The sequence below is a fragment of the Barbus barbus genome (genome assembly GCF_936440315.1).
Source record: "Barbus barbus genome assembly, chromosome: 36".
Classification (NCBI taxonomy): Eukaryota; Metazoa; Chordata; class Actinopteri; order Cypriniformes; family Cyprinidae; genus Barbus; species Barbus barbus.
In genome coordinates this window covers 13,485,414-13,502,870 of record NC_136714.1, presented here as the reverse complement: position 1 = coordinate 13,502,870, position 17,457 = coordinate 13,485,414, and the positions used below count along the sequence as shown (strand labels likewise).

Genomic DNA, 17,457 nt, shown 5'->3' with positions numbered 1-17,457 from the left:
GGGATACAAGCTTAACATACTTACCTACATCGAAGTCAGATGGCCCAACCTCAGAACTACTAGAAGGAGGCCTGGTGCGCGGAGGTGGAACTGGTTTACTACTCAGCATTTGAGATTCCAGGTCTAGTTTCCGTAGTCTTATATCCCGATCTGCCTTTATCTCCATCTCTCTCAATCGGAGTAGCTGGGTTTCGTGCTCCTGTTTCTTTAAGGCGAGATCTAATTCCTTTAAACGAACAGTTACCATCAGGTCTGCTACCCCAGGAGCCTTTTCATCGCTTACTGAATCTGCATCATCAGACGCGGCCGCTCCGTCAGTCTCTGACTCGGGACCTCTCGCTTCAACACCTCCAGGAAAAACGCCTGCCTCCACTAACTTACCATACAACTGGTCCTTAATAACTTGTTTCTTTTGCTCTTTTGGGACCGTAATGTTGTAAAATTCCGCTATTAAAATTAAATCTTTTTTTCTACACCTATCAAATTCTTCTAATGTGAACTTAATTATATCGAATTCCATATTACCATATAATTTTCCTCCCCTACCGAAAATTCAAAAACAGCCAAGCAAAAATGGTTAAGGAACGAATAGCGTATAAAATGCAGACGAGCCCCCAATTGTCACGTCCTCACCAGTCTAGGTTTGGTAAGGCCAGTGACAAGAGTAATATAAAAATGGTTAAAACAACGACACTTCTCTTCTCCTGTCCCAGCTCACAATTACCACACAGGGATGATTATAAGTTTAACAAGTTTCTTATCTCTTGGATCAAGAAGCACATCTCTTCAGAAGGGGATCCAGGCCAAAATAACAAACCAAAGCACTAACTAGGGGTTTAGACTTAAATTACCTAACAAAGAAAATTACTAAAATAAATACAGAAGTCTTCCCCAACTCCCTAGTTAGACAAAACAGGAGAAAACGAAGTTTACAAAAAAATAAAAGTCAAGCCCCAACTTACTGCTTCAGGAATAACGCATTCAGTTGTTCACAGAAAACGAATCAATGATACAGAGAACGAATACATGGCTTAGTCCTTGCCGTGCAGGAAACGCTGTTTCCACGGCACAACTCAGGAAATTACTCACTAGATTTTAATGACAAGTCAACAACACCGTCGTTTAACACACTACACAATCCAACGTTGTCTGGGTCTGGGGCAGGAGGCAGGGGGCAGGAGGCGGAACGACGAGACACCAGCGGTGGAGCTTCACGACGCGCACACTACAGAAGCTCTCCAACACTCCGCTTCCCAGCATTTAAACGCTCCCGCTCACAGCGTAATCTCTTGCAGCTGGTCCCAATCAAGCGCTGCCAGAAAGAAAGAGGCTGTATCCGAAATCGCCCCTATACCCTCAAATAGTGCACTATTTGAGGGGACGGCCATTTTAAGTGGTGTTCGAAACCTTAGTGGATGTTCTCGAGTGCACTCATTCAATCCCACAATGCACCGCAAAAACGAGTGTACAACCGATGTACACTCAACGGCTAGAGAATCCCCAGAATGCACTGTGAGAGTCGCGCGCCGAATGAATTCCCGTGTCTCGCCAGAAGATGGCGCCCGCAGCTGAATCCATTCATTGATTTTAGAAGCGCTCGTCCACGGCGTAATACAGTGGAATACAACAAAGGTACAAAATTAATTGTAAATTGACTATTAGGGTTTATACATAATTTCCATGACAGAGTTCAAGATAAATCCTTCAATCTTACTGTTGGAGATGCCCGTTTCGAATGATTATTTAACAGGAAGCAAACTATGCAAAAGCGGCAGTTCTTCCATAGTTCCATAGGTGTATTCAGTGTCCGAATTCACTCACTCGTTTTCATTCACTCCTTCAAGTGAACTATATGAGTGGACTAATGTAGGGAATAGTGAATGAGGGTATAGGGGGCGATTTCGGATACAGCTAGAGAGAAACGGCGCACAATATAGCATGCAACAACACTGAAATACATCACACCGAATAAATGCAAAAATAAATACATACAAATAATAACTTTACGTCCAGAGACGTAACATTATCAATATTTAAAACACATTTTAAAGTCCTTTTTTTCAGGATTATTTGATGAATAGAAAGATCCAAAGATCAGCATTTACCTGGAATAAAAAGTTTTTGTAACATTACACTATAACATTCAAAAGCTTGGAGTCAGTATAATTAATTTTTTATTTGAATTTATTTATTTATTTTGGGGGGGGGGTATAGAAATTAATACTTTTATTTAGCAAGGTTGCTTTAAATGCTGTTCTTTTAAAGCGCTATATAAATAAAGGTGACTTCTGAACTTTCTATTCATCAAAGAGACCTGAAAAAACTCTACTCAGCTGTTTTCAACATAATAATAAATGTTTTTTGAGCAGCAAATCAGAATATTAGAATGGTTTCTGAAGGATCATGTGACTGGAGTAATGATGCTAAAACTAAGCTTAGAAATCATAGGAATAAATTACATTTTATAATATATTCAAATAGAAAACAGTTATTTTAAATAGTAAACATATTTCACAATATTATTGTTGTTGCTTTATTTTGGATCAAATTAATGCAGGCTTGATGAGCAGAAGAGATTTTACATTTAAAATATAAAAAATCTTATAAGATTTTAACAGTATACTGTTCAAAAACTTTTTACTGGTAGTGTATAGCAAAATAATGTTTTGCCCCATATACCAAAAGCCCAGCCACTGTTCTCAATCATGCCATTAATACAACAACCATATAACATTTATTTATATATATTTATGCTTCAAAATCAGTCTTCTGATATTGATGTGGCAGCATTTATTGTCTGTGGCCCTATTTGTGATGGACAACATACTTAGCACACATAGATAGATAGATAGATAGATAGATAGATAGATAGATAGATAGATAGATAGATAGATAGATAGATAGATAGATAGATAGATAGATAGATAGATAGATAGATAGATAGATAGATAGATAGATAGATAGATAGATAGACTTGGATTTGATTTTGCCTTAATAAACTCCTAATTTGCTGCTTATTAATAGTTAGTAAGGTAGTTGTTACATTTAGGTATTGGGTGGGATTAGGGATGTAGAATATGGTTATGCAGCATATGTGCTTTAGCCAATAACAACAAGTTAATACTGAGAATTGGTCCCAATACTAAAGTGTTACCATAGATAGACACATACATACATGCATACATATACATATAAAAACATATGGAATGAAAGTGATTCCAGAAATATCGTTCTTCTGTGCTGTTATTATTTTGGTGTGTACTCTGCTATTCCTTTACATTGATTTAAATTATAACATGATCGTCAGGTTTTACACAAACCAAATACTAAGATATTTTGAAATTCATGTAAATTTTCAGTTCATTTGATGACACTTGATGACAATATAATTTGTAATGAAGAATTTTCACTTTAAATTACCACTCTACGTCACTCTTAACCCCCACCCACAAACACTTTTTCCCCATCTCTCTCTTTCATTCCATCCCTCATACTTTTACAGCTATATAAGTTCACAATCTGGAGCAGATAGAAGGCTGATGTCTAACTTATTCATGGCAGAAGGGCAAAACGTTTGTGTCTGAGGTCTGTTATGTCTTGCAAACTTTTAATTCCTCTCTAATTCATGAAACTGAAAGACAGAAAACATTCATTGGGCAGGATCATGAGTCTAACTGCATGATTTATACTATATACTGTTTTTGCAAATCAGTTTTGTTTCTCTGTTTCTTGTCTTTCAGGTTATGACGGGGTCCAATGGCACAATTGGGGATGTGTCTTTCACTTATCAGCAAATCTTTAATCTAGAAATGGATATTGGACTCAGTACTAAAACTGCAGTGGCTGTGTTAATGTCTCTGTTCTTCTTTTTAGTAAACTGCGTGATGCTCTTTGCTCTAAAAAGCAGGCGCATATTCCAGGAGACGCCTCGCTACATACTTTTTGGCCACATGCTTATGAATGATTCTGTGCTTTTGCTGGTCACTACCATAATGTATGCAGTGGCTCTGTGTTTCCTTCCAATACCTAAGTCCATCTGCACTCTGTTAGTTTTTATCTCCTACTGCACTTTCCGTAACGCTCCTCTGACACTAGCACTGATGTCTCTGGAGCGGTACGTGGCGATCTGCTTCCCTCTGAGGCACTGCAACATTGCCACACCAAAAAGGACTGGAATCGCCATAGGAATAATCTGGTTTCTAAGTTCTATAAATATTATTACAGACATCATTTTTGTTTTAACAGTCAATCCTGATTATTTATCTGGCATTATATTTTGCACATTAGAAAAACTATTTTTATTCAAATGGCAGCTGGATAAATATCAAGCATTTGATGTTCTTTATTTTGTGTCTGTTGCAGTGATCATTATTTTCACATATATTAGCATTATGATCACAGCCAGGTCTGTTTCCTCTGATAAAGATTCTGCTAAGAAAGCCCTCAAAACTGTGTCTCACCTCTTTCCTGTATACTTCCATAGAAAGAACACTTTACATGATGACTGGAAGCAACTCTTCTCTCTTCATAAATCTGAGATATGTAAATTTTCTTATTATTCTTATCCTACCACGTTGCCTGAGTCCTCTGATCTATGGTATGAGAGATGAAGCCGTGTGGCCCTTGTTCAAATATTTCTTCTGCTATCGTTCAGGGAAAGTAAAGCCTTCTATTAATGTACATTAATTGTATGGCAATTTGACATGCAAATGGTAATATCAAAAATATATTGTTGCTAGTAAGATGCAAAAACCTTAATCATAATATCATAATTGCAATATTAAACATGTTTGCCAAACTCTCAGATCAACTTATTCTCTGCCAAAACTATTTTTAAGACTGTCAGTGAGTGATCTCAGCGAGTAATATATTTGTGCACAATTTAATGTAATATTTATTTACAAATTTTTATGCTTATATATTTTTAATGCTTTCATTTTATTCTTTTTTATATTCTAATATCGAAGCTGTTATTGATAAATTTCTGGCTGCTGAAATTACACATCGTCTCTTGCACACACACACACACACACACAAAAGTTGAAGACTAATAGTAAGACAAACAGCAAAATAAAAATAATTTTGAGAAAATAATAATAATGTGTCTTAACCAAGCATAAAAATACCATAGAAAAAAAGACAGTTAACACATAAGAATTATATGTAAGATTTGTATGTAATCTTTATAAAATATGCAGACAGCCAGTATAATGCATTTGTACATTTTGGACTTTGGCTTTTATCATCAACATTTATATATAGTTGATTATATACATATAACTAATCCATGCTTTTCTGAGCTTGTGTAATTAAAAATAGTGTATTAAAAGATACATAGTGATCCTAAAAAATAGTTCAGCATTCATTTGTCGAATACTTAATTTTTGTCTATAGAGTTAAGCTTACTTACAGTATATTCTCTGAATTTAATGTGTTGCTCTTTTTTAATGTATATCCTTCTATTTATACATTATATCTATTATTGTATTACATGTAAATTTGAGTAAGAGACAGCACTGCTCCTCTCAGACCTATGACAACATTATAGCAGCATAGGAGAGGGACTTACATTGCTGTTGTATATGCTGTGAACAATATGCAGTGACAGACCCTGGATTCTTTCATGTAGGCCCATTCATTTAAATCTGAATGCAGCAGAAATTTTCATGTACCCCTGACAAATTTATGTACAAATACTTGAATAAATAAAAATGTTTTATGATGATATAATGTATCGGCAGTATACTTTTAAAGATATTAGAGTAAGATAGGGGACAATCTAGTAATTGATTAAGGAGGTGATGAGTGTCAAGTGTGGATGGTTAGTTCTCAAGAGCAGTGGTTTTCAAACCTGTCCTAGAGGATCCCAAGCACTGCACATTTTGTATGTCACCTTTAATAATAATAATAATAATAAGTTATGTTAGATGATTGAGACGTACAAAATGTGCAGTGCTGGGGATCCACCAAGACAGGTCTGACCCCTAGTCTAGAGAATAGAGCACCACTGAGGCTGGAGACTCGAGCTTGACCAGAGGGTGTGAAGGACCAGGATAAAACCCGAGGACTGAAAGGCCAAGGTGGAGTAGATTACATCTGCACTCTGTTAGTCTTTATTTCTAATTGCACTTTCCGTAACGATCCTCTTACACTAGCACTGATGTCTCTGGAGCGGTACGTGGCGATCTGCTTCCCTCTGAGGCACTGCAACATCGCCACACCAAAAAGAACCATAGGAATTATCTGGTTTCTAAGTTTTATCAATTTTGTAACAGACATTATTTTTGTTTTAGTTGTTGACCAGTTATTTATCTGGCATTCTATTTTGCACATTAGAAAAATAGTTTTTATTCAAATGGCAGCTGGATAACTATCAAGTATTTGATGTTCTTTATTTTGTGTCTGTTGCAGTGATCATTATTTTCACATATATTAGCATTATGATCACAGCCAGGTCTGTTTCCTCTGATAAAGATTCTGCTAAGAAAGCCCTCAAAACTGTGCTCTTGCACTTGATACAGCTGGGACTGTGTCTCACCTCTTTCCTGTATGCCACAATAAACTAAGCACTATACACAGTGTGTGACAGCTCTTCTCTCTTCATAAATCTCAGCTATCTGAATTTTCTTATTATTCTTATGTTGCCACGCTGCCTGAGTCCTCTGATCTATGGTATGAGAGATGAAACCGTGTGGCCCTTCTTCAAATATCATTTCTGCTATCGTTCAGGCAAAATACGGCCCTCTGTTAATATACATTACCTGTATGATATGAGATGATATGAAATAATAATTTGCACAATGATCATTGTAAAGTTGCAACAAACTGTTTCATCATTATGAATGCCATATTTAAACGTTTATCTGAAAAAGATAGCAAAAAGTGAAAATTTCATATATTCTACATTCATTACATGTAAAGTAAAACATTTAAAAAGTTTTTTGTTTTAATTTTGATGATTAGAGCTTACAGCTCATGAAAGTCAAAAATCAGTATCTCAAAATATTAGAATATTTACATTTGAGTTTCAATAAATGACCATCCCTACAGTATAAATTCCGGCTATCTCTTGTTTTTTGAAACCACAATAATGGGGAAGGCAGCTGACCTGGCAATGATCCAAAAGACAATCATTGACACCCTCCACAAAGAGGGTAAGTCACAGAGGGTCATTACTGAAAGGTGTGGCTGTTCACAGAGTGCTGTATCAAAGCATATTGAATACAAAGTTGACTGGAAGGAAGAATTTGGGTAGGAAAATGTGCACAAGCAAGAGTGATGACCGCAAGCTTGAGAATACTGTCAAGCAAAGCTGATTCAAACACTTGGAAGAGCTTCACAAGGAGTGGACTGAAGCTGGAGTCAGTGCATCAAGAGTCACCAAAAGAAAACAAAAATCATCACTGACTTCGGAAACTTCACACTGGACTTCAAGCAGCTTGGATTCTGTGCCTCCAAGCTGCTTGAAGTCCAGTGTGAAGTTTCCGAAGTCAGTGATGATTTGGGCTGCTGTGACGTCTGCTGGTGTTGGTCCATTGTGTTTTATCAAGTCCAAAGTCAATGCAGCCGTCCACCAGGAGATTTTAGAGCACTTTTTGCTTCCATCTGCTGACAAGCTTTATGGAGATGCTGATTTCCTTTTCCAGCAACACCTGCCCACAGTGCCAAAACCACTTCCAAGTGGTTTGCTGACCATAATATTGCTGTGCTTGATTGGCCAGTCAACATGCCTGACCTGAACCCCATATGGAATCTATGGTATATTTTCAAGAGAAAGATGAGAAACAGTCGATCCAACAATACAGACAAGCTGAAGGCTCAATAGTGCCTCAGCAGAGCCACAGGCTGATCGCTTCCATGCCATTCCTCACTGATGCTGGAGTTTGTGCTAAAAGAGCCCTGACAAAGTACTGAGTGCATAAATGAACATACGTTTAAACATACCTTTACATAACTTGAACTTTTCTGTTTTGCAAATCCTTTTTTTGATTGATCTTAGGAAATATTCTAATATTTTGAGATACTCGATTTTTGACTTTCATGAGTTGCGAGCTCTAATCATCAAAATAAAATAAAAAAACATGTAATGAATCTAAAATATATGAAAGTTTCACTTTTTGAAATAAGTTACAAGAAAAAAATAACTTTTTCACAATATTCAAGATTTAGTTGCGCCTGTATGTAATGCACAGAACAAATAACGGCTGGGTATTGATACATATTTCCAGATTTGACTTGGATTGATAAAATCTCAATCTTATTCCAATTCATTTTGGTATATTTCAGTTATAATATCCAATTTGCTTCCACTGAATGAAATGCTCTCTCTGATAACACTGTAAATTATAAATGAGCTCAGACTGCGGAAACCACTCTTTATTATTTCCCTTGAAATCAGCAACAACCAACACTTTGAACACAACATGATGCAATCATCCTAATTACAACAACAAACAAGCAAGGCAGCAGAGGAAATGCAAAAGAAATCAGTTCGGGGGAAAATAAAAATGTAAATATACATAACGATTTGAAATGATAAGTATTATTATTTCCTGCAGAGCCAAGAGAATCGCAATGATTACAGCAAACATACATAAAGTCATACAAAACTGAATATAATTTAAGAATGAAGTGCTAAGAATGAGTTGGCAGCAGAGGCGTCACCATGGTTTTGGTTTGATTGTAACCCCTGGTGGAGAGCAGAGAGGGACGACATCGCTGGATGAAGACTACGAGTGAAGGCTACACATTGTCTGTTCGAAGCAAACGACACACACAGAAGACAAAGGAGGAGATTAGAAAACAAAAAGTATTAATTTTCTTTTATACGATTCAATCAACACTTGACTTCTTACCAGGGGAAACCCTCCTTGAATTCAGTGAACTTGTGACGGACCATGAAGGTGGCTAGAGCATCAGCTACCTGCATCAGATATCATAGTTCAGAAGAAGCAAATGCAGCAGAAGCGAATATGTTTTCTATGACTTGTGATATAAAACAGGCATACTTTTTCCGGGGCATCTTCATGAACAGCATGGCCACATTGTGGCAGAACCTGCATCTGGAACTTTCCTATAATAATAACAACAACCACAAAAGACATGAAGGACCTTCTGTGCTGTACTATAAAGAGCAAGAATATAAATGCTTTACCTTGCATTTGCCCAATGGTAAGATCTTTATCAAGCCTGTCAACACCTATGGGAGACACATTACTTATTAAGAGTTGTTTTTTACACTGAGTAAGTCTAAAAGACAAATGTCTAAGTATTCTTACCAGCCAGCAGAAGGAGTTTTGGCACGGAGCAGGTGAGAAAGAGAGAAGACAGTCCTTTAAACCAGCCCTCCCAGTACTTCTCTGTCTTTGAGAGTTCAATACGCCAGGTGTACAGACATTCTTTCTTTATCTGCCAAATAGGAAAATCGTCAAACATTTGTACATAAAATAATGCTTAATGTTCATTGTGAAACATACTAAGATGTACAATAATGTAAGGGATAAAAAGTCTCTTATGCTCACAAAGGCTGCATTTATTGAAACATATAATACCTCTTGGTCATCCTCTTTCTTCCTTTTGTGGTTGGATTCACCTCCTTCTTCATCCTCCTCTTCTTCTTCTTCAATAATGCCTTCAGTGATGCTCTTGGAAACCCCTGGACTACTCAATGGTTCTTCACATCTAAACATCCGAAGACAACTAATCAGTGCAATATATACAACAGCTAAAAATTTCTACAAATTTACAACAATTCCTGGAGCTAGTTAAGGGAACCAATACTAGGGAAGACTTACTTTTTCACCTGTCCAACCATGGACACTCGTGCAGACTCAACATTCCTGATCTGACCACTTTTCACGCTGGTAAGGGGAAAACATTTGATCAGTCTTTATTAGAGTAGGGAATAAAATAGGGAAGCACGTTTCTGCCACTGAATAAAAACAAAACAAAAGGTTTTTATCTCACAATTCTGACTTTTCTCGCAATTTCAAGTTTACATATCTCAATTCAGATTTTTTTTCAGAATTGTAAGATATAAACTCGCAAGATGTAAACTCGCAATTGCGAGAAAAAAAGTCAGAATTGTGAGATAAAAAGTTGCAATTAGCTTTTTAAAAGATTTTTATTCAGTGGTGGAATCAGGCTTCGATAAAAAAAAGGTTGTGTTCATTTCAGTAATTAATATTTCCACTATATAAAAAGCATAGCTAAAAGTGACATTATTTTATGGTCATTTAAATTAAAATTTATTATGTTCTGTAATTGCTGACTAATTCTAAATTAAAAACAATAATTTGGCATTTAGGCCTGGAGCAATAATTACTCATTTTATCCCTGGAAATACATGTTGTTTCAACATATATACACACATATATATATATATATATATATATATATATATATATATATATATATATACACACACACATATATACATATATATATAGTACCCTCCACTAATATTGGCACCCTTGGTAAATATGAGCAAAGTATGATAAAAGTATGATGTGAAAATAAATCTGCATTGTTTATCCTTTTTATTTTTCATTAAAAAAACTCATTCACAAAATTCCAACCTATCATTGAAGTAAAACAATTAAAAGTGGAGGGGGGGGGGGGGGTTGTTTTTGTTTCATCTGACAATAGAAGCCAGTGCCATTTGAAGTTCCAGTCATGTCTGACAACTGAATTAGCTGGAACTTGTTTTTGGATGAGTGAGGAGAATTTTCCTTGAAACTCTCCCAAACAACATGTGGTGATGTAGGGGATGCTTGATACATATATATTGTTTTTAGGTTTCTGACCCCAAGACTCAACTAATCTCTACAATTCTCCAGCTGTGATCAACCTCTCCTCCTCACCGTGCATTAGGACAATATAGACACACGTCCTCTTCCAGGCAGATTTTTTACATCTTTAGTTGATTGGAACCTCTTAATTACTACCCTGATGGTGGAAATGGGTATTTTCAATGCTTTAACTATTTTCTTACAGCCACTTTCTATTTTGTGATGCTCAACAACCTTGTTCTGCACATCAGAACTACATTCTTAGGTTTTACTCCTTGTGATGGATGATTAAGGGAATTTGGCCTTTGTGTTCCTCATATTTATAATCCTGTGGAACAGAAAGTCGTGGCTGGACAATTTCATACTCCTAGTCACCCCAGTGTGCTAAAAAATGTAAATATGAATGGGAATATACTTCAGAGATGAATGTCCACAGTTAAATATACTGCTGGATCTTTAATGTTGTGGGCCTGTATTTCTGCTGGAGGTCCTGAACATCTTGTTCAGATGCATGGCATTATGGATTCTATCAAATACCAACAGATAAAAAAATCAAAACCTGACTGCCTCTGTTAGAAATCTTATAATGGGCCGTGTTTGGATCTTCCACCAGGACAACAATCCAAAACAAACATCAAAATAAACACAAAAATGGGTCACTGAGCACAAAATGAATCTTTTACCATGGCTGTCCCTGTCCTCTGACCTGAACCCTACAGAAAATGAGTGGGGTGAACTGAAGAGAAGTACTACTAACATGGAGCTGTGAATCTGAAGGATCTGGAGAGATTCTGTATGAAGAAAATGGTCTCTGATCTCTTATCAAGTGTTCTCCAATTATAGGAGAAAACTCAGAGCGGTTACCCTGGGAAAAGGACGTTGCAATAATTGGGTGCCAATAATTGTGGCCAGCATGAACTAGAGAAAGCATTTATTTCACAATGAGATTTTTCCCCCACTTTCAATTATTTTACTTCAATGATAGGTTGGAATTTTGTGAATTGTTTGAATGAAAGAAAAAGGATAAACACTACAGATTTATTTTCACAGCCGCCTTTGCTCATATTTACCAAGGGTGCCAATATTAGTGGAGGACACTGTATGTGTGTATATATATATATATATATATATATATATATATATATATATATATATATATATATATATATATAGACACACACACACACGGTATCTCACAGAAGTGAGTACACCCCTCACATTTTTGTAAATATTTTATTATATCTTTTAATGCGACAACGCTGAAGAAATGACACTTTGTTACAATATAAAGTAATGAGTGTACAGCTTGTATAACAGTGTAAATTTGCTGTCCCCTCAAAATAACTCAAAACACAGTCATTAATGTCTAAACCGCTGACCGCAAAAGTGTGTACACCCCTAAGTGAAAATGTCCAAATTGGGCCAAATTAGCCCTTAGGTGTGTTCGACTTGAAGCAGCGCTGAGCAGAACGATCAGAGTATGACATCAAAGTACCGTGAGAGCGATAAGAGAGCAGACGGATCCTATGCTTTCGAATAGATCTCGTGGTACTTTGATGTCATACACTGATCAATCTGCGCAACACCGCTTCAAGTCGAACACACCTATTTTCTCTCCCCAGTGTCATGTGACTCGTTAGTGTTACAAGATCTCAGGTGTGAATGGGGAGCAGGTGTGTTGAATTTGGTGTTATCGCTCTCACCCTCTCATACTGGTCACTGGAAGTTCAACATGGCACCTCATGGCAAAGAACTCTCTGAGGATCTGAAAAAAATAATTGTTGCTCTACATAAAGATGGCGTAGGCCAGGGATAGGCAACTTCGGTCCTGGAGGGCCGGTGTCCTGCAGAGTTTAGCTCCAACCCTAATCAAACACACCTGAAGAAGCTAATAAATATCTTCAAGATCACAAGAAAGTCACAGGCAGGTGTGCTTGATTAGGGTTGGAGCTAAACTCTGCAGGAATATACCGAAGTTGCCTATCCCTGGCGTAGGCTATAAGAAGACTGCCAAGACCCTGAAACTGAGCTGCAGCACGGTGGCCAAGACCATACAGCGGTTTAACAGGACAGGTTCCACTCAGAACAGGCCTCGCCATGGTCGACCAAAGAAGTTGAGTGCACATGCTCAGCGTCATATCCAGAGGTTGTGTTTGGGAAATAGATGTATGAGGGGTGGGGGGTCAGCCTGTCAGTGCTCAGACCAAATTGCATGGTTGTCATCCCAGAAGGAAGCCTCTTCTAAAGATGATGCACAAGAAAGCCTGCAAATAGTTTGCTGAAGATAAGCAGACTAAGGACATGGATTACTGGAACCATGTCCTGTGGTCTGATGAGACCAAGATAAACTTATTTGGTTCAGATGGTGTCAAGCGTGTGTGGTGGCAACCAGGTGAGGAGTACAAAGACAAATGTGTCTTACCTACAGTCAAGCATGATGGTGGGAGTGTCATGGTCTGGGGCTGCATGAGTGCTGCCGGCACTGGGGATCTACAGTTCATTGAGGGAACCATGAATGCCAAAATGTACTGTGACATACTGAAGCCCACACATACCCTTTGGGCCCAATTTGGACATTTTCACTTAGGGGTGTACTCACTTTTGTGGCCAGCGGTTTAGACATTAATGGCTGTGTGTTGAGTTATTTTGAGGGGACAGCAAATTTACACTGTTTTACAAGCTGTACACTCACTACTTTACATTGTAGCAAAGTGTCATTTCTTCAGTGTTGTCACATGAAAAGATATAATAAAATATTTACAAAAATGTGAGGGGTGTACTCACTTCTGTGAGATACTGTATGTGTGTGTTAACAAATTTTAATGTTAGGTGTTAAAATTCAATGTGCAATTAATCAAATGACAGTCCAAGGTTTTAGATATTACGGGACTAATTTAATTTTTAAACAACTATTACAGGATATTATTTTCAAAAGTATACTGAAAACTTTGTACCTCCATTCGATTGCATTCTCCACAGATTTAAATGTTTTTGGTCGACTCCTCAGAAAGTTTTGCATGCTGTTCAAGGCATCCATTGCTGTACCTGAAGAATGAGCAAAACTACATATTGTTATTGAAACATATATTGTTTCAGAATGGTTTGGTGGATACCTTATATCAATAACTATGCAACTCCACTGATTTAAACTCAAAAGGTGTAAATAGTTATTTTTCAATGCATGCACTAGTAAATATTTTTTCTCTCATCTGTTTTTGATTGTGTGGAGAATGAAACTAGGTAAACTAAGGAGGGTGAAAACTTACCTTCCACTACATCAATAACACAAAGGCCAAGCAGTGATGGCACGTGATTGGCTGCAGCCGTGTGAACTGCTATTGCTCCACCCATGCTGTGACCAATAATCATGATGGGAGGTGGGTTTTCACCATAAAGTGCTTCCACGACTTTTCCAACATCCCTGAAAGAAAGTAACATTTCTAAATTAAATGCTGCTTTGTACAGACCTTGAGAGATGAAACATGAATATGTACTCACTTGGCCATTGTTTCAGCAGACAGGTCGTCAGGGTTCTTTACTTTAGCATCACCTGAATGATATGAGAAAATGTACCATTTGAAAACTGCTCAGTTAAATCATACATTTTGTGTTCATCACATGCATGTTATTGACCTCTGTGATTATAAAATCAACAGCTTATGGTTTGTTATCAGCTAATTAACTAAAACGAAGACGTTTTGTGAAATAAAAGAGTTTGAAATCCCTTACCATGTCCTCTGAGGTCCATAGCTACAACCCTGCAGTTAATTCGGCTGCATATAACAGACTGAAAATACAAACGTTGGATAATATAAATTATAATATATTAATAATCATATAAATTAAATATTAATATTATCTATGTGTGTGTGTGTATGTATATATATATATATATATATATATATATATAAAATTTGTAATCTTTTATCTGATCAAACATATAATAAAACAGTGATATTGTGAAATATTATTACAGTTTAGTACTGCCTTCTATTGTAGTGCAGTATATATTTTAAAATGTCATATTTCATTAATATTTATTTTTATATTATATAAACATTCTTTCAAACCTAAAAAAATCCTACTGCTACAAAAATGTGAACGATTCATATTTACACATACATATAATATACATACTGTATATTAGTGCACAGTACAGACAACGTCACAAATGTTTCCACATCTGTCTCTTTGACATGCATGACGTACCATTAAAAACAAAGTACTATAATTGGTCAAGTAGTGAGGTACGGCTTTGTGAGATGACAGAAACTCACAGTGAAGACTGCCCAGGACAGTGCAGAGTGACCTCCTCCATGAAGGAGCATCAGGACGGGACCAAGAGAGCCACTGCTGTAAATTCTAAATGTGTACAAAGGAGTAAAGGAATGTTTCACAGAATAGAATTGGAGAATTTGAAATGTCATAGCACATGAGCTACATAAAGAATCTTCACAACAATAAACAAAGGATATGTCTTTGCTGTTGTCATTTTCCACCTCCACGTCCTCCATGGTTTCGAAGTACTGACTCCAGGGCAGAGGAGTAAAATCTCGTTTTCTTCCTGGTCTGCACAGCGATGGGAGAACCAAACACTGTTAGTAACATCCAAATGTGCGTTTTATATATATTACTAGCGGTCATGGTTTTATAAATGACTGACCAGAAGGATACACAGCTCAGATAAAGTGTGAAAAACAATCAGAAGAAAGGTGATGGGAATAGTTCACAAAAGAGAAACAAATCCATCATAAAAGGCGTTTTAAGTTTAAACCGTTGCTTCTGACCGAAAAACGAGTTCAGAATCCATAATGTTTCATCCTGTGGAAATTATTATCCCCTGTTGTCCTCTCACATCAAAATTCACTGACATTTGTTTAGAGCTATTTTGGACTGTTTTAACTTAAACAGTGCTTGATATGTGCATATTTCTCTCCTGATTCAGATGAGATATACGAGGACTCTTATTTTAACTGGAAGTAACTGTTTGAAGCTAAATACACCGCTTTTCACTACACAAGACACTAACTGATGGACTGGGGTCTTGTGGATTACTTGTCTATTACTGTGTTAGGTTTTCACCAGCAGTTTGAACTCTTATTCTGACGGCACCCATTCACTCCTGAGGATCCATTGGTGAGCAAGTGTAATGATGAATTTCTCCATATCAGTTCTGATGAAGAAACAAACTCATCTACACTTTGGATAGCCCGAGGGCGAGTATACTTTTAGCAAATGTTCATTTTTTGAGTCATTTACCCAAATCTTTCATATAAGGTGATAATTTACCAACTCTTTTTAATATGTGGTTTGATAAATAAAGTACAATCAGGTATCAAACACATTTTATTAGCATCATATCTAGCAACTTTCATTCGCCCGCTCACTTATCGGTTCATATGAGTAGTAACAGGCCTAATTATATGGCAGACGGTTGTTGAATGGCGAACCGCTTGAGTAGATTTAATCTGGTTTTGTGAATTTATTCAATCGATTATTTGAAAAGATCCGACTCAAAAGAACGATTCGGACATTGATATTGAGTGAGTCGTGATCGCGGTGGCTGGACGAGACACAGGACGCAGGAGGGGACCCCAGACTGTCAAAGAAGCAACATTTAATCGTTGATGGCTTTTACCTCGATCAAGACATGTTTGTCATTCCGTGCAATAAATATGGAAATAGATAAACACACATATAAGCAACAGACCCCGAGATGACGCGTCACTTTATGAATCTTCTAGATCGTGACAGCTAACAGCTCTCAGCGACAGGGTTACTAATGTGCATATGATCATAATTAAAACATATGATTAAAGCGTAAACTCACCCCATTCTTAATTTAACGTTAGATCCCGACTGCAAACCTGCCATTGGGGGTTTGGAGGCTAGCAAATTCAAATGCAACTGTTTCTCCATGGTGTGAGGAAAACAAAACCCTTTGAGCACGTAAAGCGTCTAGCCCTCTTTGCACCATACGAGTCCTCTTCTATAAACAGTACAGATGTACACTTTACAAATTAACGAAAAATCAGACTAGATCAGCAGACAGGTACAGAAATCTATGTTCACACTAGTAGTCTCCGCCCACCAGTATTTTTTTGCCCAGCGTGCGTTATGGGAAATGTAGTCATTTAACGATTTCTTAATGCTGACGCTGACGTGACGTTGCATGGAAAAGAACTACAACTAACAGAAAACACCGGTTTTAGCTCCTTGGTACGTAATCCAGTCTGAAAAATATGACGTAATTCTTTTCACTCCGCGTTGCATTTCGGGAAGGCGCCGCCATATTAGCAGGATACGCTGTCCGTCTCCATGGTTACTTCTCATTCTTTATACGGATAACTGCTTATCTTTTGTTTTTGCCTTTAAGTTAAACAATTATTCATTCTTCGTTGTATCGTTTGCAGAGAAGAGAAGCTAATTTATCGCACTGCATGATAATTAGATTTTTTTTTCTCTTAGGTTTTGTAGAATTTCATAAACATTGTTGATCTGATTTACCGTGAAAACCGTGTCACCCGCTGCTGTTTCAGCTCATATGACAAAGTATAATTGTTGTCATTATAAATATTAATTTTTCCATGGCCACGGAGGAGAATCAGAGATTGTGGATCACATTCAGCGCTGTATTTTTATATTTATGTCAACAAATGACAAGCAA

The 17,457-nt window shown here is 37.0% G+C and overlaps 1 protein-coding gene and 2 pseudogenes across 8 annotated transcripts; 2 read left to right on the top strand and 1 right to left on the bottom strand.

Annotated features, from left to right (window-relative positions):
* The first annotated feature begins 3,743 nt into the window (after positions 1-3,743).
* LOC306855816 (odorant receptor 131-2-like) lies at positions 3,744-4,686 on the top strand (annotated as a pseudogene). The gene has a single exon. The product of its transcript is annotated as an odorant receptor 131-2-like (transcript).
* Positions 4,687-5,945: 1,259 nt separating this feature from the next.
* LOC306855957 (odorant receptor 131-2-like) lies at positions 5,946-6,779 on the top strand (annotated as a pseudogene). The gene is made up of 2 exons: positions 5,946-5,975; positions 6,053-6,779. The product of its transcript is annotated as an odorant receptor 131-2-like (transcript).
* Positions 6,780-8,360: 1,581 nt separating this feature from the next.
* Positions 8,361-16,885, bottom strand: ppme1 (protein phosphatase methylesterase 1; the record flags this gene model as incomplete). 6 transcript variants are annotated; one of them, XM_079394353.1, is made up of 14 exons in its annotated part: positions 16,621-16,885; positions 15,266-15,359; positions 15,068-15,160; positions 14,520-14,577; positions 14,289-14,340; positions 14,057-14,211; positions 13,745-13,835; positions 9,795-9,860; positions 9,552-9,681; positions 9,279-9,408; positions 9,155-9,199; positions 9,009-9,073; positions 8,856-8,923; positions 8,361-8,753 (listed from the first exon to the last, which is right to left on the bottom strand). In XM_079394353.1, coding segments are annotated over exons 1-14 (1,137 nt in total). In that variant the 5' UTR covers positions 16,710-16,885. The 6 variants fall into 6 exon arrangements, with proteins under 6 accessions (XP_079250479.1, XP_079250480.1, XP_079250477.1 ...); XM_079394354.1 differs by having other exon boundaries at positions 15,068-15,152; positions 15,290-15,359; XM_079394351.1 differs by having other exon boundaries at positions 15,000-15,152; positions 15,290-15,359; positions 16,621-16,874.
* Between the last annotated feature and the right edge of the window lie 572 nt (positions 16,886-17,457).